At 44.5% G+C, this 21,959-nt stretch overlaps 1 protein-coding gene and 1 long non-coding RNA gene across 2 annotated transcripts in view; one reads left to right on the top strand and one right to left on the bottom strand.

Annotated features, from left to right (window-relative positions):
- The window catches only part of LOC116549472, a 33,325-nt gene extending 20,466 nt beyond the window's left edge, over positions 1-12,859 (bottom strand). Inside the window, exon 1 of the long non-coding RNA XR_004267895.1 lies at positions 12,670-12,859. This is a non-coding gene — a long non-coding RNA (uncharacterized LOC116549472). The remainder of the gene's footprint in view (positions 1-12,669) is intronic.
- A 45-nt stretch (positions 12,860-12,904) lies between these two features.
- Positions 12,905-15,380, top strand: GPR6 (G protein-coupled receptor 6). Its single transcript, XM_032275051.1, has 2 exons — positions 12,905-13,129; positions 13,751-15,380. The coding sequence occupies exon 2, from the start codon at positions 13,769-13,771 to the stop codon at positions 14,858-14,860; it is 1,092 nt and encodes a 363-aa protein (XP_032130942.1). The 5' UTR covers positions 12,905-13,129; positions 13,751-13,768; the 3' UTR covers positions 14,861-15,380.
- Positions 15,381-21,959: the final 6,579 nt, after the last annotated feature.

Genomic DNA, 21,959 nt, shown 5'->3' with positions numbered 1-21,959 from the left:
CACTGCACTCCAGCCTGGGCGACAGAGTGAGACCCTGTCTCAAAAAAAAACATAAAATTTAAAATGCTAAAAAAATGACCTCAAATCATTTGGAACAGCAGAAGTACCAGCTGAATTGAAGCCAACTAAAAATTAAATTGCAGATAGTCTCCTACAGTCTAGATAGCCAACTGTAATGTAAACATTGCATTACGATTGGGAATGAATGGAGATGCCTGAGATGTAGAAATGTATAAGGAGGTGTGGAGGAGGTGGGGGTTCTCCTATATCACCAATTCTCGCATGGCTTCTAAATCAACTGCAACCTTCTCTAGGACTCATTATCACAGGCATCTCCTGTCACTACCATATAACACATCCGTGTCATGTAACACACGTGCATGTGCGAGCATGCACTCACACACATACAGACACTGCAAACACACACCTCCGTAATATGCATGCACACACCCACACATCTATGTGATACAATGCACAATACACATTCCCACATCCAACTCTATATAACACACAGGTTTGGCAAACACAGGCCCCCAAAACATATGAACACTCACACCTCAAGAATATATGTGTATCCCCCACACAGCAGTACCACACAGCACATGAGCATAACACACCCACACAAATAATGTGTAGCACATAGCTGCACCACACACATACCTACTCTGGCTTCCCTCTTGACCCTCACAGGCTTCAGTCTCAATATGTTGATAGAAGCAGCTTATTTGGTTAGGAAAAGTGCTGCCTTGACCATCGCAACTTTGGTTTTGCTTCAGCTTATATCAGGGGTCCCTAATTTCCGGGCTGGTACTGATCCATGGCCTGTTAGGGACCAGGCCGCACAGCAGGAGGTGAATGGGTGGGCAAGTCAGATCAGCAGCAGCATTAGATTCTCACAGGAGCAAACCGTATTGTGAAGCTGTGTATGTGAGGGATCTAGGTTGTGTGCATGATGATCTGAGTAGAAGAATTTCATCCCGAAACCATCCCCCTGTCTCTGGTTTGTGGAAAAATTGTCTTCCACAAAGCTGGTCCCTGGTGCCAAAACATGTGGGGCCCGCTGACCTACAGTGTCTCCAGTATTCTAGAAGCCGATCACAAATACCCTAAAATCATCATAGCAGAGCCACAGTCAATACCTTATTCCCAGGAAAGTTGTGAGAAGCCCTTTGAATTAAAAAAAAGATAGTCCATGAACCAGAGACCAGAAAAATCATTCCCTGTACAGAACTTGGTCTTGAATTCTCAACACAGCCCTTTGTATTTTGTGGCTTTTAATTATATACAAGTGTATTAGCTAGGATTTGGTTCAGCTATCAAGTGGCGAAAATTCAAAATAGTGACTTAAACAAGACAGAAGAGGAAAAGTAATTTTCTCTCATGTATATATAGAATGTCCAGGGGCTGGCATGGTGGCTGGATGGCCACTCGGGACACGGGCTTCTCCTCTCTTGTGGCTCCAACACCTTCAGCATATGGCTTCCACTTCAGGGTCTCAGATGGCTGCACCAGTTCCAGCAATTATGCTGACATTCCAGCCAGCAAGAAACAGGAAGGAGAAGGGCATGCCCCTTTCTTTCAAGAGCACTTTCTGGAAGGTAACATGTCACACGTGCATGTACATCTTACTGATCAGAGCTTAGTAACATGACCACATCTAGCTGCAAGACAGGTGTAGGCATATGGAATTTATTCTAAGTGGCCATGTGCCAGCTAAGATTTGAGGTCTATTATCATAGAATAAAGAGAGTGGATAAAATAAGATCACTATTAGTTTCTGCAACACATTTGTTTAAAGAATTAAAAATAGTCTCAGGAGTCTGGGCAGTGTGATGAAACCCCATCTCTACAAAAAATACAAAAATTAGCCTTCCATGGTGGTATGAACCCATTGTCTCAGCTACTTAGGAGGATAAGGCAGGAGGATTACTTGAGCCTTGGAGGTTGAGGCTGCAGTGAGCTGTGATTGTGCCACTCCACTCCAGGCTGGGTGACAGAGTGAGACCCCCCCTCTCAAAAAAAAAAAAAAAATCTTCCACCCAGAGGTAATCACCGAATCACTGTTAACATTGTAACATGTAGCATGTGTGTGTGTGTGTTTGTGTGTGTGTACACATAATTTCTTTTACAAAACCGAGTCAATACCATATGCACTTTTTTGTTTGCATTTTGTGAATGTCTTTTTATGACTATGTGTAAATATCCTTTTTAAAAAAGCTCCAAAGAGGAATCTACAATTCGACCTAATACAATAAGCATGTTATACAAGACATTCACTAATTCTTGCTTGATGCATCATTCAGTTCTGGGGTCCAAGAAGACCCATTTCATATCATGCAAAAAGCTGAGAGGAATTGAGAACCTGTAAGAGGGCAGCGTCCCTGGCTCAAGGAACACATGAGGGAGTGTACACACGCCTGAGAACACAGGTGTGAAAGATGGATTCCTGGCGGGACTCACCTCTCTGTTCCTGGGAAGGAAAAGTGGAGGAGAAAGAGAATATAGATCAATGCTGGCGTTCTCACCTTCTCCAGCCAAACCTTCAAGTGCTGCTGCTGCTGGCTGGAGAATTAAGCTCATGATATTTTGGGAAGATTATTTTATGAATTCTGCTGTTTATGATACTTAGGGCTTTATTCCCTTAGCAACTTCTCCTAGGATTTAAAATCCTTCTCAAAAGCTCAGAGGATTACATTTCAGATAAGTATGCAGAGTGGTGACTTATCTTAGCAGCAACTCAGAAATGTCAGTTCCTGTGTGCTCTCCTTTAGTAGGCCTGCTTTATTGACTTGGTCCCCACAAATGTGTCACAGGAAAACATCTTCCTTTCTGCTTTCTCCTCCCTCACTGTCTTCCTAAAGCATCAATCTAGATCAACTCGGCTGAGAATTCTCCTGTGGGTCCCTGCTTCCTCTTGCACCAAATCCAACCTTCTCTACTGAACTTGCAGCCACTTCTGCAGCCACTCACTGCTCCCCACTGCGGGCTCTCTCCCAGCTCCTGCCTTGCACTGAAGCTGGCGACACCTTGGGTTCCCTTTCCAAGGCCTTATTTTTTAAAAAGAAGTGTGAATTTGAGAACCAAATGGACTCTATCTCTAATGAACTGTGTAATACCGCATGTTATTTAACCCCTTTTAAAGGAAGACCTTATTTTTTAAAGGAAGCGTGAATTTGAGAACCAAATGGACTCTGTCTCTAATGAACTGCATAATACTGCATGTGATTTAACCCCTTTGAGCCTCTGTTTTCTCGTGTGATCAATAATACATAGGAGAGAATAATAAAAATGGAATAACAAATATGGTCCCCCAGGGGCGTGGCTGGGTCAAACTATGTACACGGAGTGCCCCGCATTGTGCCTGGCTCTTGGCAAGGGACTAAGTCACTGTGATGTTCCTCTCCCCATGCGTTTCCTTTTCTTGTGTAGTCGTTTTTCTCTGTTGAGGGCCTTTTCTCTGCTGAGTTCCCAGCATACTGTGTCCTTCCTGGGTGCCACTTGTTCTGGGCTGGTCTTCACCTTGCTTCTGCTGGGCTGGGCTGTCCAGTTGTGCAGAGCCTATTGGCTTTCCTTGCAGCTCAGGTTCTTGCCTCTGATCTCCCTGCAGAACTCTGTGCCAGAACTTGAGGGCTACTGTCTCCCAGCTCCCAAAGCCTTCGCTGTCCTGGCATGCTAACACCCTTCTTGGGTACATTACACAGGTCTTGGCCGCAGAGTCACCCTCTGGGCATTCAGGTGGAGACTGTAGCCTGCCTTCCAGAACCTTTTATCTCCCCAGAAGTTCTCAGTCCTCTGTTTTCACTAATAAATGACCAAAAAGCTCCATTGTAAAGCCATGGATGTGTCTTTCTGAGGCTAGAAGCCTCAGCGGACCTTATCTTTTAAAACCACCATTATAAAAATGTAATTTCCAGTACAATCAAAACAAAAGTTAGAAAACCAAAAATGAAAAATAAATCCTTCAAATTGGACATACAAAGCGTTGCTAGCTACAGTGGACTTCATCAGTTCTGTAAGTACAGCATTAGGTCCTAACAGATAGGGTAAAGAATCGGTCATTCAAATAAGAGGAAATTGAAATTCTTACAAAAAAGACAAATTTTTAATGTTATTGGTAGTCAAATAAATATAATTCAAATGTTTAAAAGTATCACTTCTGCCCATTAGATTGAAAGATTTTAAAATAATAAAACCCCGTGCTGGAAGAGCTGTAGAGAAGCCAGTATGTTCACAGAGTGCTACTGGCATTGTAAATTATTATGATCATTTTGAAAAGCAATTTACCAGTGCATTTTAAGAGCCGAGAAAATGTTTCTGCTCTTTGGCTGACAATTTTCACATTGAAAATCATGCAAAATAAAATAATTATGTGCATGAAAGTAATCTTTGTAGGGTTATCTGCAACAAAAATATGAGCCATCTAAACGTCGAACAGTAGGGGAATGGTGAATTAAACGTTGCCCCATGTCCTCAATATAATATTGTGCAGCCATCAAAATAATCCTTCCCTTTACCATCTCACAGTTATCTGGTGTCCTCATCCCCAGATTGCACAAGGAATTAGAAGGCAATCCCTTGGTTTCCTTGCCCCCTACTTAACATTCACGTGTGGTCCCATCTGTGCTTGTCATCTTTCTGCCCCTGTCCCCTTTCTCAGGTTAATGCCTCCACCTGTCTTGCAGACCTTCTCTTTCTTTGTTCCCCACATCTCACTCCCTCAACTACCTCCTCTCCCGGAAATCAACCTCAACTTCTTGGCTGTCTCTTTTGCCTTCTTGTTGGTTTCATTTTCGAGGAAGAGCTCCCGCTGGAACCTACATCTCTATCTAGCTACTGCCCTATTGCTCCCTCCCACTTTAAGCCCCTCTTCTTGTTAGAGGCACCTGCACTGACCTTCTGACCCCTCACTGACACCCATTCACTTCAGCCGTAGCTGCCCTGTGCTTTCAGCAAGGACACCAATGTCATCCTGGTTGCTGTGTTCAGTGAATAGTTTTTCCTTCTTGACCTTAGCTCATTTAACCTCCCAGGCTGTACTTTGACTCTCCTTCTCCGGAAACTGCTCTTCCTTTGATTCCCACACCCCACTGTCTTGTCTCCCTGACTGAGGCTGGGTTTTATCATATGTCCTGCCTTTCTCACTGCTCTTCTCAACACCCTTTCTGGCAACCTCTTCCTGTACTCTCCTGTAAAGGCAGTATTCCCCAAGGGACTGTCACTGGCCTTCTTCACTCAGGTTCATTCATTTTCTTTAACTGGGGTCAGAAAAATGGGGTTCACATTCCAACTTTCTCACTTTCCAAACAGGTGGCAAAGTTATTCCACCTCTTAAGCATCAGTTTTCTCTCCTGTAAAATGGAGATAATAATAGAACTCACCCTGTAGCATACCTAGTAGACGGTACACATTCAATGCATGATAGCTATTCTTCTTAGTATTATTATTATGTGATACCCTACTCTATTTTTTCTACCTAGACTCTGCTGACCTTCAGAGCAACTCCTGTGTTCAGTGTCCTACTGGGAGCCTTTGCCTGGCTGTCCTTCCTCAAACTCCATATGTCTACAATAGCATTAACATTCCTGACCATATCTAAACTGGGAGATATCCTTGATGCCTTTTCTCCCTTTATCTGTGTTTTTCTTCCCAGGTATGTCCCATAAAATACTCCAGGTAGAATTCCCCAAGCTCATGCCCCAACCACCAGAATGGTGAAATGCCAATGTTGTAAATGCTGAAAACTCTAAGATTGCAGAGGAGCCCAGGGCTGTAAGATAAAGGAGCTGGAGCCCTGGACTGACCATGTGAAAGGCTGCCTGCCAGGAAGAAAGGCCTGCTTTGAATTTCTTGTAAGAAACAATCCCCTAGTATTTATGCCACCAAGATTTTTGAAACTATCTTCACAGCAACTAGAGATGCTTTAACTTTACAAGTCCAAAATATCTGGAGGATTCATCAACTGCTCCAATCCCCATTTTTTACAACCCTCCCTGAAGCTTTCATAATCCTTTTTTGAGTAGATCATTGAAATAGCCTCCTCACAGGTTTGCCTGACTTCACTCCTTCTTTTTTCTAATTTATTCTCCATACAGTTGTTGTTGGGGACTTCATAAATTGTTAGAGGAACCCAAGTTTGATTTTATCAACCATTCCTGCTTACGGAGATCTGGCACTGATTCCCCATTACCTTCGAGATAAAATCAACTTCCACTATGCCATAAGAAGCCCTTCATGAATTGTCTCCACCTACCTGGTGTATCTCTGCTCCTGTCCTTTTGTCTTCCTGGGCAGCCAGCATTAACTACCCACAGTTTCAATGCCCTATGCCAGGCTTCCTTGCCTGCAAACCTTTGGGTATGCGGCTCCCTCAGCCTGGACCACTGCCGTGTCTTCCTTACCTAGATAACAGTTACTCATCTATAAGATTCAGCTCAGGTGTTACCTCCCCTGAGAGGCCTTCTCTGACTCCTCTAAGCTAGGTGAAAGTCTCCTGAGTGTCCTCATTACCCCTATATTCACATCTTTTATAACTTGCGTTACACTGTCCTCATGGAATCTGTTTACTTGTCTCTGAATACAGACCATATTTTGGCTTCCTTTTCTAGCACAACGTCTAGCATATAGTCAGCACTCAATAAATGCTTATTGAATGAATGAATGACTATGCAAAGTATTAAAACATAATTACAATGCAACATAGAAAAAGACTGACAATAAGGAGCTGGGTGTGGTGGGGCATGCTTGTAATCCCAGCTACTCAGGAGGCTGAGGCTGGAAGAACACTTGAGTCAGGAGTTTGAGTCCAGCCTGGGCAACATAGTGAGACTCTGTCTCTATGAAAAAGAAAAGGAAAGAAAAGAAAAGGAAAATATTGACAACATGTCTTTTATTACTAAGTGAAAATTTGAACTGTAAACTGTATGTATAGTACACTGCACACTATGCAATATAACTACATGAAATACATACACATGTGGATAAATTTTGGAAATAATCATTCAAGAGACATTTATTTAGCACCTACTCTGTGTCAGATAATACTAATGGAAAGATTAATTCAAATTGACCCATCCTCTCGAAAGGTTTACAGTCTTGGGGTTGGGGGAGCAATCTTGTTCAGCTGATGGGAATATTGGGAAATGATTTTCTTTCAAAATTCGTTTTAACTGTTCAAAGCAATACATTAAAAAAAAAAAACAGGTTGCAAAACAGAAAAAAGCCTATCAAGTGCTACTCATGGTAATACTGAAGTTATAAAATTCAACCTCCATCATCTTGGACCCATCTATCCACAGTAAAGCCTCTTAGAGTTTTTTATTCTACCTACGTATCGCTGCACACAGTGATCCATGTTTGTTTTGCTTTCCCAGAAGATTGTCAATCTCTTGTTCACAATGGGTTTATCTCATTAAACAGGTGCTTGGCAGCCTTTGATTGGCTTAACTTTGCCATTTAGTTTAAGAGTGGCCTTTCTTTTCATACAAAACAGAAACATTTGGGTAAGGTGGGATAGGGAAGACTCTATGCTAGAAATGGAGAGGAACCTTCTTTGAATTACTCAACCCCAAGCCCCTGCTCACCCGCCCTTCAGGGAAAGTGAGAGGAGCTAAGAACTGCAGGAAGGGGAGGCGCCTGTCCCACCACTCGAGGAAACCCATGACCATGTGCCCGGTGGCCTGGAGGCCAGCGTCAATGATGATAGTGCTGCTCCCTTTTGCATGGCTCATCAGGCTCCACTTGCCCTCATGGCCCAGACAGGGACAGAAAAAGAGGCAAAGCTGGCCGGGCGCAGTGGCGCACGCCTGTAATCCCAGCACTTTGAGAGGCCGAGGCGGGTGGATCACGAGGTCAAGAGATCGAGACCATCCTGGTCAACATGGTGAAACCCCATTTCTACCAGAAATACAAAAAATTAGCTGGGCATGGTGGCGCGTGCCTGTAATCCCAGCTACTCAGGAGGCTGAGGCAGGAGAATTGCCTGAACCCAGGAGGCGGAGGTTGCGGTGAGCCGAGATGGCGCCATTGCACTCCAGCCTGAGTAACAAGAGCGAAACTCCATCTCAAAAAAAAAAAAAAAAAAAGAGGCAAAGCTGCTACTGGGGGCCTGATGGCCATGCCAGGGAAGGAGGAGGGAGAGGACCATCCTGTTCTTTCCATTGACAGTTCCAGGACGTGTCATGGTCCCTGGCAAACAGCAGCCCTTAGTAAGTGTGGCACTGAGTGAAATGAGCCCATTGAAGGCTCAAGTCTCCTGCTAGTGCCCTGTGTACCTGAGGACAACTCATTTCACCTCTCTGAACCTCAGTTATCCCACCTGCAAAGATCATAACCTCACACTCTATGTAATTGTCTCAATGAAATGAGATAATGAGTATGAACCCACAGAATGAGCTTCAAAGCACTTTGAACATGTAGGATCTATTTGAAGGTGGAAGGTGGGAGGAGGAAAAGGAGCAGAAAAGATAACTATTGAGTACCGGACTTAATACTAGAGTGATGAATAATTTGTACAACAAATCCCTGTGATAGGAATTTACACATGTCATAAACCTTTACATCTACCTCGAACCTTTCATTTTTTGAAAAAAAAAAAAAAGTGGAGGAGGGGAGAGAGAGAGAGAGAGAGAGAGAGACTCCAGCTGAGGTGAAACAGCAAGACTCTGTCTCTCTTTCTCAAAGAAAAAAAAAAAAAAAAAAGGCCAGTCACCTTGATGGACACCTCACCAGAGAAGATGATATACTCATGGTAAATATGCATATGAAAATGTGCTCCAAATTACATGTTATCAGGAAATACAGATTAAAACACAAAGAGAGAGAGAGAGAGAGAGAAAAGAAAATGGAGGGCATGACAGATTAGAAGACTGCCTCGTGTTTATTTTCAAATACACTAATAGAAACAACTTTCTTATTAACATTCTCATATTCAGTATAGATGGTGCTCTAAGTTGTAATATTATACATTCCTTCATAAACTCAATGAAATTGTTTTCAATCTTTGTGAAAAAATACACATGCCTTTAAATGCTACAATTTATTTCTTATGCAAAAAAATATGTTCATTAAGTGAATTAAACTCCAAATCTCAACTTTCCTGCAGTGTGCTGCATCCTGTGGACATATAATGATAATAATGGTGCTCTGTTCCTTATCTCAATTTGGTGGAAACATCAGTTTATGCTGGCCTCCTAGGTTAGAAGCCCTTTTGAGTGGGGACTGCACATCTGGCATGAGGGAGGAACATCCCCGATGTGTTTGGATATGATGAAGAAGCAGGTACCTTGGATATTATGACAGAGCACTGATGCCTGAGGATGAGAGGAACCCCTGGGGACAAGTGGAAGCAGAAATAAAAAAGATTTTTAATAGAATCATCTACCTCAGCATGTGGCCCCAAAAGACTACACTCCATCCAATACCATGGATCTGGACAAACAATGTAGTGTATTCAGTGGCCCTTTGTGATTTCTGCCTCTTGTAGCAACAATCTTTCTTAATAAACAGCTTCTTGCATCTCACCAAGCACTTGCTGTCTTCCTGAGATGTCAGCACAAGCATCTGGATATCCCAAGATAGACTTATACTTCCCAGTTGAAAACTATACAGTTTATCTGCAAGAATCAAGAAAAGAGAGAGAGAGAGAGAGAGAGAGAGAGAGAGAGAGTGTGTGTGTGTGTGTGTGTGTGTGTGTGTTTGTGCTGAGATGCCCAGAGAGAGAGAAAGAGAGAGACCAGAATTTCTTGCCAGTGGGTGTCTTTCCAACGTAGTTTTATGAGGTTCTGGACAGCTTGACTGGCTGCAGTCCTATTATTATAAAACAGAATTGATTTGCAAGGACTTGAGCCAGGAGAGGGCACACCTGGGAGGCAGCTGTGAGAACAGCACAGAGAAAGGGTGCAAATGCTGAGGTATCTTGAAACATACAGCAGAATAAAGGACTCAGGGCAACCTGACCCAGAGCCAGAGTTTAGTGCTCCCTGATGGGGCTATTGAATTCATCGGGGCCAAGCCAGGTGCCAGCCTTTTTCTTGAGAGAAAAAGGAGGTTCTGTGTGTGTGTGTGGAAAATTGAAGGTCTGAAGAGGAGATGTAGTTAGTGTGTTAAACCTGAAGTTTCACTGAATGATTTAAAGCTGGATTCTCACTGAAATTTCTTTATTGCAACTATTCCAAAAAGATACAAACAATGTAGTGGGACTGAGGTCACTCCTTTCACCTCTTGGTCAGCTGATCTCCTTCATCTCTGTTCCTCTTCACACATCTGCTTCTTTCTTCCATTGCAATTGCCTTTCTCTGATTACATACTTCACACAAGTTCCCACACACAAGTGGTTCAGCTCTAATTTATCACTATCTTTCATGTCTAGAGCCCAACACTGACTAACAATTGTTAAGGTGTTTCTTAGTTCAAATTTTCAACAGAAAAAGATCTGGTCATTAGCCCAGAAAAGGATGGCTGATCTGATCTTACCTACCTTCAGGTGAGGTGTCAATCTTCTCCCATGTACTAGGGTATGGGTAGAAAATTTCATGTGGTTCACAGGCTGAACACTTTAGGAGACCATTGGAAGGGCAGGTGCTTATATAGTAGCTATAGGCAAGGCAGGTAAAGAAGTCCATCTAATTTCCATTCATAACTGATGAAACACACATTTTGCTTTTCCATCTTCTACCTTCCAACAGATGGGTGGATATGGGGGAGATAAAGAGGAGTTTAAAAGATCATGCCCTGTCTGCACAGGACCTAGTCTAGCATCCAAGAAAGGTAACCACAGACTGGTATCACTCAAAGTCAGTCTACAAATCCTCAACCAGCATTTATGTACATGATTCTACATGTATTGTCTTCCTCTGGAAACCACTGAGAAATCCATTCTTGGTAATGTTGAAGCCTAAGGATACTCAGAGATCCTGTGGTAGGTTCTATTTTAAGCCTATACTTTCTGCTACATTGTGGCATGTGAAAATGGAACATAGTTAGACATTAAGGAGGATTCTCCTCCCCTTGGGCCTTTATCTGATCATTTGGAAAATCCTCAGTTAACATGCTATTTCAGTGGTTTGATGGTTCACTTGAAATAACACTCTTGACTTTTAGATAACAATCTTGTACTAAAACACAAAATGGCTCTTTTCAGAAATTTAACTTCAGTCAATTTCGGGGTTCAAGAAAATAGTGGTGTGTGGACTTTTTAAGCTCCCCAAATGAATAAATTGTGTGTAAACTCACTTTATATCCAGCATCAGCTATTTCAGAAAAGAACTGAACCGTCCTATGCCCTTTTTTCTTGTAATTAAGTTTGGCTGCATTGAGGTAGGAATAGTCTGGACTTGGAGGATGTGTTTAAAGGTGGCAATCTAAGGTAAACTCATCCCCCAACCCATGGACAGTCTGAGTATCTTTTTTCCCTACTTTGGAGCTAGAGGCAAAGTGAAGGGAGGAGAGGGTCCACAGGGAGAATTATGGGGAGCACTAGCAACAAACATTGCTGATTTTCACTTTGCCCAGACTATGTGGTCCCTGAAAACTATGGCTGTGGCCTCTGTGCAATGCCATCATGCCAATGTGCAATCATCTATTTTAGAACCTCAGATGGCATCAACTATTTTAGCTCTTGCCCAAGTACAGCTATTGCAGATTCTGGAAGAAGAAAGAGAAGAATAAGACTAATACTTGTATCTTACTGACAAAACAAAACACCTTTAAACCAAAAGGATGATTTATCTGGGCTGAAAATAAAACTCCTGCCTACCGAAGTCTGGTGCAGCTGAGTTATCACTATTTTCATCCTGTAATTTGTTTTATAGGGTACTAATTAACAGGGCAAAGTCTATTGCCAGGAAAGTAAATCACATTTTGCTGTTTTCTTCTTTTATAGCGAAGACACAGACTTGGTCTTTAATTAAAGTGCAAGTTCCAAGGGCACTATCAGCTACTGAAATCGAGAAACATTGGGCAGAAAAGATCACAGCGAAACCTGCTGTGCAGAGTTCAAAAAAGATAATGGGAAAGAAAGGAATTGCACAGGCAACCTCCAAAAGAAGAGATTGTTTTCTTCAGATGTCCCCTTTTTATTCATCTTGTGTCTGCTCCCCATAAATCAGTATTTCTTTCCTGGATCTACTCAACGGAGCATGTATCACAAACAGCCTTTATAAAAACTGGATTTTAGGCCTGGCATGGTGGCTCATGCCTGTAATAACAGCACTTTGGGAGGCCTAGGCGGGTGGATCACTTGAGGTCAGGAGTTCAAGACCAGCCTGACCAATATGGTGAAACCCCATCTCTACAAAAATTAGCTGGGCGTGTTGGCACACACCTATAATCCCAGCTGCTTGGAGGCTGAGGCAGGAGAATCGCTTGAACCCAGGAGACAGAGGTTGCAGTGGGCTGAGATTGTGCCATCTCAATACATAAATAAATGAAAAGTGAACTTATTTTCCCAGATAATTCCTGTTTCGGGAGCAGCACTTTTTTTTTTTTTTTTTTTTTTTTTTTTTTTTTTTTTTTTTTTTTTTTAAGGTAGCTACTCTTCCATGAAACACCCTTGTCCCAACCACCCCCTTCTCGGGGGCTTCTTTTTCGACCTGATCCCTCAGTGATCTTTGACGCTGGGCTTTGCTGCCCGGCAGGTGCCACTCATCCCTCACCCCTCCCCTCCCAGCTCACCCTCTTAGCCGCCCGGTCTCAGGGTCTTCTTCACTCCTTTCTCCCTCTCCTTGTCTCTCCCCTATCCCATTCCTGGAAGTTCTGGACTGGAGGTGGCTGCTCTGGCTTCTCCTCCCTCCCAGGAGCCTCAGATAGTTTTGGGGGCAGAGGGAGTGCGGCGGGGAGGGCACAGGATGGGCTGGCGAGGAGAGTGAGTGCTGGGCTCGCACCAGGAGCCAGGAGCCTGACGTCACCACGCCCTGCCTGTCAATCTCCGGCGCGCGTCGCTCGCAGCCGCCTTTTCTGCCACTAACTGTGTATCTCACTCGCCGAGCCAGCACAGCGACAAGCGCCCGGCGCTCGCCTCCTCCCCGGCCCGACTGCCTCTTGCAGGCAGCTGCTCTGTCCGCGCGGGGAGCTCAGCCCGGCGCCCCGCCTCGGCGCCCATGACCAGCGACTTCCAGAAGTCCTGACGCCCCAGGTAAGCGGCTGAGTTCCCCAGGGAACTTTGAGGATGTGGGGAGAAAAAGGGAGAAAGACCGCCAGGGGACGGGTCTTACAAGAAGCGGAGAAATTGAGCCAACCTTCATTCCAAACCTCCGCTGCCCCATACGCACACCCTAGTCTCTCCTTCAAGACCCCTTTCGCAGAGGTCTCTGGGCTCCAAGGAGCTCCAGGCTTCGCAGTGGCAGAAACTTCGCTTTCAGCACCGCGGACAGCGTCTCCGCTGCCCACCTTTGTGGCGATGCCTTGATCGAACCGCCACTACCCGGGCGGGACTCTCCCAGGATGACACTCCTAGTTTGGTGCACTCGGGTGCGTGTGCAAATACCGGCGCCCTTGAAGTACTGATCCGTGTGCATGTGAGTGCATGTTCTCCTGGTGTGTATCTGCAAAAACTCAGAAGTCCGAGTGGGCATTTCACTCACTCAACAGGTATTAATTTTGGGTTCGCACTTAACCCGTTTCCCCACTCTGCTCTGGGGTCCCGGGGTGGGATGTGCAACTCGCGTGAGGCAATGCTAGAGGAGGGTCTATGTGTAGGGAAGTTTCCTGGCAGCCTCAAGGGTACACCTGACGCCTACACTCCCTCTCTGTGCAGGGTGCAAATCCGGCCGAGATGAACGCGAGCGCCGCCTCGCTCAACGACTCCCAAGTGGTAGTAGTGGCGGCCGAAGGAGCGGCGGCGGCGGCCACAGCAGCAGGGGGGGCGGACACCGGCGAATGGGGACCCCCTGCTGCGGCGGCGGCTCTGGGAGCCGGTGGCGGGGCTAATGGGTCGCTGGAGCTGTCCTCGCAGCTGTCGGCTGGGCCACCGGGACTCCTGCTGCCAGCGGTGAACCCGTGGGACGTGCTCCTGTGCGTGTCGGGGACAGTGATCGCTGGAGAAAATGCGTTGGTGGTGGCCCTCATCGCGTCCACCCCGGCGCTGCGCACGCCCATGTTCGTGCTGGTGGGCAGCCTGGCCACCGCTGACCTGCTGGCGGGCTGTGGCCTCATTCTGCACTTTGTGTTCCAGTACATGGTGCCCTCTGAGACTGTGAGTCTGCTCACGGTGGGCTTCCTCGTGGCCTCCTTCGCCGCCTCTGTCAGCAGCCTGCTGGCCATTACGGTGGACCGCTACCTGTCCCTCTATAACGCGCTCACCTATTACTCGCGCCGGACCCTGTTGGGCGTGCACCTCCTGCTTGCCGCCACCTGGACCGTGTCCCTAGGCCTGGGGCTGCTGCCCGTGCTAGGCTGGAACTGCCTGGCAGAGCGCGCCGCCTGCAGCGTGGTGCGCCCGCTGGCGCGCAGCCACGTGGCACTGCTCTCTGCCGCCTTCTTCGCGGTCTTCGGCATCATGCTGCACCTGTACGTGCGCATCTGCCAGGTGGTCTGGCGCCACGCACACCAGATCGCGCTGCAGCAACACTGCCTGGCACCGCCCCATCTCGCCGCCACCAGAAAGGGCGTAGGTACGCTGGCTGTGGTGCTGGGCACTTTCGGCGCCAGCTGGCTGCCCTTCGCCATCTACTGCGTGGTGGGCAGCCACGAGGACCCGGCGGTCTACACTTACGCCACCCTGCTGCCTGCCACCTACAACTCCATGATCAATCCCATCATCTATGCCTTCCGCAACCAGGAGATCCAGCGCGCCCTGTGGCTCCTGTTCTGCGGCTGTTTCCAGTCCAAAGTGCCCTTTCGTTCCAGGTCCCCCAGCGAGGTCTGAAGGGCTCGCTCCGTGTCCTCTCGCCAACACCACACCCGCAACAAGCTAGCCTTTGGTAAGCTCGGTGTCTGCTGATGAACTGTGAGATCCCAATGCTGTGAGTCTGACTTGGTAAAGAAAAAGAGACTAAAGAGAAATGCAACAAACTCACAAGGACAAAGAGGCTTGTTGGCACTTTACATATACAGTGTATACATGTGTACATATATATACAAATATTTGTATCTTCTGGAGGTGTTCAGGATGTGGAGCTTCCTATTCGGTGAAAAACCAGGAAAATGATATGGTTGTATACTCAAATTTTACATCACATTTGTCAAGCGAAGACATTCCAATACTGCTTAATTATAGCACTTTATTTTTAGCTGCTGAACTGCCAAAACAGTATTGCCATTTTCAAGGGCAGGGAAAAGGGAGTAAAAGGTGTATTTTTGTTGTATGTGATAGAATATTTTGCTGCACATGCATCAACAAATTACAACATATTTTGTACACGAATAAACCCATTATAAGAATGTAATTTGGGGTATGTGACTGACTATAGAACTATTAGAGAACTGAATTATAAGTGTATGAGTGTCCTTCCTTCCTTCCTTCCTACTTTCCTTCCTTCCTTCCTTCCTTCCTCCCTTCCATCCTTCTTTCTTTCTTTTTCTTTCATTCATTCAAGATAGAGCCTCACTCTGTTGTCCAGGTTGGAAATGCAGTGGCACAGTCATAGCTCAGCGCAGCCTCAAACTGCTGAACCCAAGAAACCCTGCCTTAGCCTTCCTAGTAGCTGGGCCTACAGGCATGCCACAGCACCCAGATTACTTTATTTATTTTTTAAAGTTTTTAAAATTTCAATAGTTTTGAGGGTACAGGTGGTTTTTGTTACCTAGATGAATTCTTTAGTGGTGAATTCTGAGATGTTAGTGCACCTGTCACCTGAGCAGTGTACACTGTACCCAATAAATAGCCTTTTATCCCTCACTTCCCTCCCAGCCTCTACCCACTCCATGTCCCCGCAGTCTATTATATCGCTCTGCATGTTTTTATGTCCTCATAGCTTAGCTCCCGCTTATAAGTGAGATCATATGGTATTTGATTTTTCATTCTTGAGTTACTTCACTTAGAATAATGGCCTCCAGTTCCATCCAAGTTGCTGCAAAAGACATCATTTCATTCATTTTTATGGCTGAATAGTATTTCATAGTGTATACGTATCATCTTTTCTTTATCCACTCCTTGGTTGAAGGTACTTAGGTTGGTTCCATAATCCTTGCAATTGCAAGTTTATTATGTAGCATCATTCTCCTGAGAAAACCTTAATGTAAAAAAATCATATGCATTTGCACATTGTTCATAAACTTTCACAGAAATACCAAATTTATACTGTTGTGGTTGGGAGGGAGTGTGCAGTAAGAAAGTAACGTATTTATGTAACAGCATTCACAGGACAACAAAGGGCACTACTCCCTTGGTTACTGGGTTTGGAAAAGAAGTGTCAGAGAATGTCCAAAACTATTTTTTCCTTTTATCCCCTGTGCACTTGTGTATCCTGAAACCACAACTTTCGATTGTAATTTTTCCAGATGGCAAGAATTTTAAAGATTTAAAATTCATGTTGACTTAGTACATTGTTGCTGGCCAGATCTTGTAGTAAAATTCACAGCCTTGTAAAATGAATAAATTCTTCCAATACGGAATTCCAAAATACATACCTCCAACCTCATGAGGCACATTAAATTATATCCAGTATCCTCTCTTGGGGTATTCTAATCTTCAAAAGAGGACACTAAAATCCTTAAGCACTGAACATTCCCATTCCACTGATAGGTGTGAGCCATGATTATTCTTCTCCTTCCCTTCTTACAGGATGATGTGGGGATAAATTGGAGAATATATGAGGGCATGCTCTGAGCCCTCTGTGAATTAATATGCACACCAGCCCAAGTCATTACTACTCTTAGGCCTTAGGAAAATACACACAAGAAAATTTGTTCACAGATTTCACAAATATTTATTGAGTTTTTACTATAATTGAGTTCCTAGACACAATTCTAGGGCTTGGAATATGAAAGTGAAAAAAAAAAAAAAAAAAAAAAAAAAAAAAAAAAAAAACAAGCAAGAAGTCTCTGTACTCCGTAGTGCTACTTTCTAGCGGGGGAGATGGTCTACAAGCAAGCAAGCAAACAAATACATAATGTCATGTTAGGATAAATGCTAGGAAGGAAAACAAAGGAGGATGAGGGGTGGCAAGCTGTGGAGGGTGCTCCAGTAAGGGCAGCCAGGGACGATCTCTCTAAGGAGATAACATCTAGAAGGAAAGCTCAGTGAAGGGAGAGTGAGATGCATGAGCATGCGAGGGAAGAGCTTTCCAGACAGAGGAAGCAGCAAGTATGCAGGCTTCCAGGTGGGAGCATGCACGGCAAGTTCGAGGAACAACAAGAAGTTCAACGTAGCTGGACAAGCTGAGCAAGGGGAAGAGATGGGAGACGGACCTGGGATTGGATCATCTCAAACTTCACAGACCACTCTAGGGACTTGGGTTTTGACCCTGAGTAACATAGAAGTGGCACGATAAGATTTATATTTTTAAAAAATCACTCTAGCTATCCTGTCGAAAATAGTCTCTAGGAGGGTAGAGTGAGAGCAGGAGATAGAGATCTATAAACATAATCCCCGTGAGAAATGACAGCGACTTGGAGCACAGTGTCAGTGGTGGAGATGGTGAGAAATAGTAGGTTCTAGAAATGTGTTGAAGGATGGATGGGATGTGGGGCATGACAGAAAAAAGTTCAGAATTAGTCAAATGAGTGAACGCACGGGACTTTAGTGAGCAAGGAAAACCTGAGGTCTGGGGGCGGGGTACCTTGGGAAGTGTGATGATTAATTTTATGTGTCAACTTGACCAGACAATATGGTACCCAGATATTTGGTCAAACACATTTTGATCATTTGAAGGTCTGAATAGAACAAAAATATTGGTCTTCCCCAAGCAAGAAAGAAATCTTTAGTGGGTTTCCCTTGGTCTCCACCTGCAACATTGGCTCTTCCTGGTTCTATGGCAGGTGGTCCTGAGACTGGTACTACAGCGTCAACTTCCCTGGGTCTCCAGGCTTCTGGCCCACCTTGCAGATTGTGGACCTGCCAGCCTCCATAATCACTGACCAATTTCTTAGAATAAATGTCTTCATATGCACATATGCATACACGTGCACACACACACACACACATCCTATGGGTATGATGTAGTTATGTACATATACATCCCATTGGTTCTGTTTCTCTGAAGAACCTTGACCAATACAGGAAGGGTGGCAAATTTTAAGAGTTAGTTTAAAACACCTAAATAGAGAGCTCATGTGTGCAGTTTATTCATTTATTTATTTCACAAACATGTCTATAGCACTTACTATATGCCAGAGACTGCTCTAAGTCCATTACAAATATTGGCTTATTTAATCACCACCTTCATTTAATCTCAAACTGGTCAGGTCTCAGTAGGAGACAAATGGCACACTCAAACCAGGTGACTGAGGAGAGTTTAATGAGGGGACTATTTATAAAAGTGTGAGCATAGCTAAGGAAAATAAACAAGGAATGGTGAAATGCCCCAGAACTGGCACTAGCAGGGCTGTGAGAACAGCGAAGAAGGGAGAGCAATTACTGGAACAAGGAAACAAGGCTTTACGTCTTGGCTGTCCCACAGGAGCTATGGACTTCAACAGAGGAAGGCAGCAACTGCCATCCTATAGCTTGACAGGGAGAGATCTGGGAGAATAAATTACGAGAACTCTCTCTTCTCTCTGTCCCACCTCTTGATGGAGGCTTCCATGAACTGAACTCAGTCAGAAGCCAGACAGCAAGACAACTCTTTGGTGCAGGCCACACAGATCAGCTTCCCTGGGGACTGAGCAGATAGAAAGGGTGAGAGGTGGATCTGCTGGTGCAAACAGAGAATATCCAGCACAAACACTGTGAGCTCAGTACTCTCATTGCTCCACTTTTTAGCTGAGGAAATAGAGGCACAGAGAGGTTAGCTATGCATGTCTGGAATTCAGGAACAAGGTCTAAGTGGGGCAGATGATTTGGGGACTTATTAACACATAGGTGGTACGTAAAGCCTTGGGTCTAGAAGGGGTCACCTCATGAATACTCATAGAAAACAGAAGAGGGACAAGGACTGATGCCCAGGAAACTGAAGCATTTAGGAATCAAGAAGAAATGGAGGATCAAGCAAGGGAGAAAGCAAAGTGATCAGTGAGGTGGGAGGAAACCAAGAGCACAGTGACCCAAAAAATCAAGAAGAAAAAGGTGTGTGGGGAAGAAGTAGTCAACTGGTTCAAATGCCGCTGAGAGAATAAGTAAAATGAGGGCTTTAAAAAATTTCCAACGATGATGTCATGTGAATGTCATTGGTGAACTTGACAAGAAAAGCTTCAGGGGAGGGAGAAAGAAAAAAAAAAAAAAGCCTGACTGTAGAAGGTACGAGAGAAAATGTATGAGTAATCTAGTCTCCAGCAACTCACAACAGGACTGTGACCTTTTCAACACTATAAAACACACTACGTTTTATAGATGTCGAGTGTTACACTGTCTATAAATTCACATCAGGGAAGATCAGCATTACTGCTCACTCACCAAATCAAAATTTTCTAAAGTACTAACCTTCATGGACTCTTCAGCATCACCAGATACTGTTTCAGGTCCTATTATCATCTGGAATGCATTCAAGTGAGCTGCAAGGCAAAAGCTCTTGCTGTCAGCTTTCTTGGGCCTCTTCTCTTTTCATGTACTCATGAGGTGACCCCTTCTAGACCCAAGGCGTTACCTCCCACCTATATGTTGATAAATCCCAAATTCATTTGTCCTGCTTAGACCTTGGTCCTGAATTCCAGACATGCATAGTTAACCTCTCTGTGCCTCTATTTCCTATACTGTGTGATGGAGAAAACACTATAATTTCAGAAGTAAAACAAAAAAGTCAATAGTATTTTATCTTCTATACTCGCAGAGAAAAGAATGTCTTGCAATCATCACATTAAGAAAGTTCAACACTAGAATAATAAGACACAAACCATGGGTCTGCCTTCAATCCACTTATTAATATTCAATATCAGTCCTGGTCCTAATCAAAATGTTTGGAAGAGCCAAGCATAAGAAGGTACTAAACAATCAGGTTGTTGCTAATGCCGACTTCCACAGTTCTCCAGCTTGTGTAATGTCGGCTGGCTTGCTATTAACCAACCTGGGAATATGAAAATATAAAACTGTGGGTAGATCTTGAAACATTTCCACAGAAGAAGGTCACATATTCTTTTGACCTATCAAATTTAATTAAGAATAACCTACTGCAAGATCCTATGCTAGTTGCTAGAAAAATAATCTTTTTAAAAATTCTTTAATTTTTTTATTTTTAAATTTTATGGGTATATAGTAAGTATGTATATTTAAACATATAGTCTTGGAGAAAGGCAAGACTCACTCAAACAGCTAAATGCCTACCTACTTTGTTGTCTAATGGGCATCGTAAATTCAACACGTTTAAAATTGGACCACTGATCTTCACCTTCAAACCTGATCTTTATCCCTTATGTGTAAGTTAATGACAATGTCATCTTTCTAGGTGTTCAGGCCAGAAACCCTAGGCTCACACTTGCCCTTCTAGTTCTCTCATACCTCACAATCAATGTGTCAGCAAAGCCTGTTACCTTTACCTTCCAAGCATACCCGGAATCCAGCCACTTCTCACCAACCACCCCACTCTCATCATCTCTTGCCTGAATTACTATAGCAGCCTCCTGTCTTGTCTCCCACTTTTAGTTCTTTCAGCCTACTGTCTACACAGTGGCTCACCCACACAAACAGTTGCTCCTTGACTACTCTTCAGATCTAGGCATAAACCCACCAGGAGTTCTATTTTTTTTTTTTTTTTTTTTTTTTTTTGAGATGGAGTCTTGCTCTGTCACCTGGGCTGGAGTGCAATGGCCCGATTTCAGCTCACCGCAACCTCTGCCTCCTAGGTTCAAATGATTCTCCTTTCTCAGCCTCCCGAGTAGCAGGGATTATAGGTGCCTGCCACCACACCTGGTTAATTATTGCATTTTTAGTAAAGACTGGGTTTTGCCAGTCTTTTGACCAGCCTGGTCTTGGACTCCTGACCTCAGATGATCCACGCCCCTCAGCCTCCAAAAGTATTGGGATTACAGGCGTGAGCTACCACGCCTGGCCTCCACCAGGAGTTCTGTCTCAAAGGAACAAACTTGGAGAAGAGGTATATAGGCCCTGGAAATAGACATTGAGTAAAAATTTCTCGAGTAAGAAATTCTGGGGTCCTGGGTACCTGGTGCCTGGTCTAGGTGAGGCCATAGACTTCACTCCAAAAGAAGGTACACAACTGGAAGAGGCCTTGAGCAGGGGCCTCTAGAGCATAAGCCCCAGGTCAGGACTCCACGTGGCCCCACGTACTAGTTTCCTATCGCTGCTGTAACAAATTACCACAACCTTGGTAGTAAGCTTAAAATAGCACATGTTTATTCTCTTACAGTTAAGTCTGAAATCAATTTCACTGATGAAACCAAGATGTCAGCAGAGGTTCTCCAGGGATAACCTTTTTCTTTACCCTTTCCAGCTTTTAGAGTTGTCTTCCTGGCCTCTGGTGCCTTCTTCCATCTTCGAAGCCAGCAGTGTAACATCTTGCTAAGTGGTTACATTCCCTTCTTCCTCTGCAGTCAAATATACCTGTGCCTCCCTCTTATGAGGATGCTGGTGTTTACATTTAGGCTTTGACCAGGTGATCCAGGATAACCTCCCCATCTAAAGATTCTTAATCATATCCACAAAGCCCCTTTCGCCACATAAGGCAACAGACACAGCTCTGACAACAGTACTAAGGAAAAGTATGACAACAAAGGTATGCACGGAATTGGAAACGATCCAATAGGAACGTCAGGAAAATGTTGTGCAGGTCTCCATTTGGGAGACAACACCATGCTGAGTCTAGAAGAACAAAAGACATTTGCAAGGCAAAGGCATTGAAGAGGGGTGCTCTAGGCCAGAGGGCAACAAGAGGCACAAAAGCATGGGCCACTCAGAGAAACGCAGGCCATTCAGC

This window comes from Sapajus apella, unplaced genomic scaffold (assembly GCF_009761245.1).
Source record: "Sapajus apella isolate SASKATOON/1434 unplaced genomic scaffold, GSC_monkey_1.0 scaffold6, whole genome shotgun sequence".
In the NCBI taxonomy this organism is placed as follows: Eukaryota; Metazoa; Chordata; class Mammalia; order Primates; family Cebidae; genus Sapajus; species Sapajus apella.
This window is presented reverse-complemented; position numbering and strand designations above follow the sequence as displayed.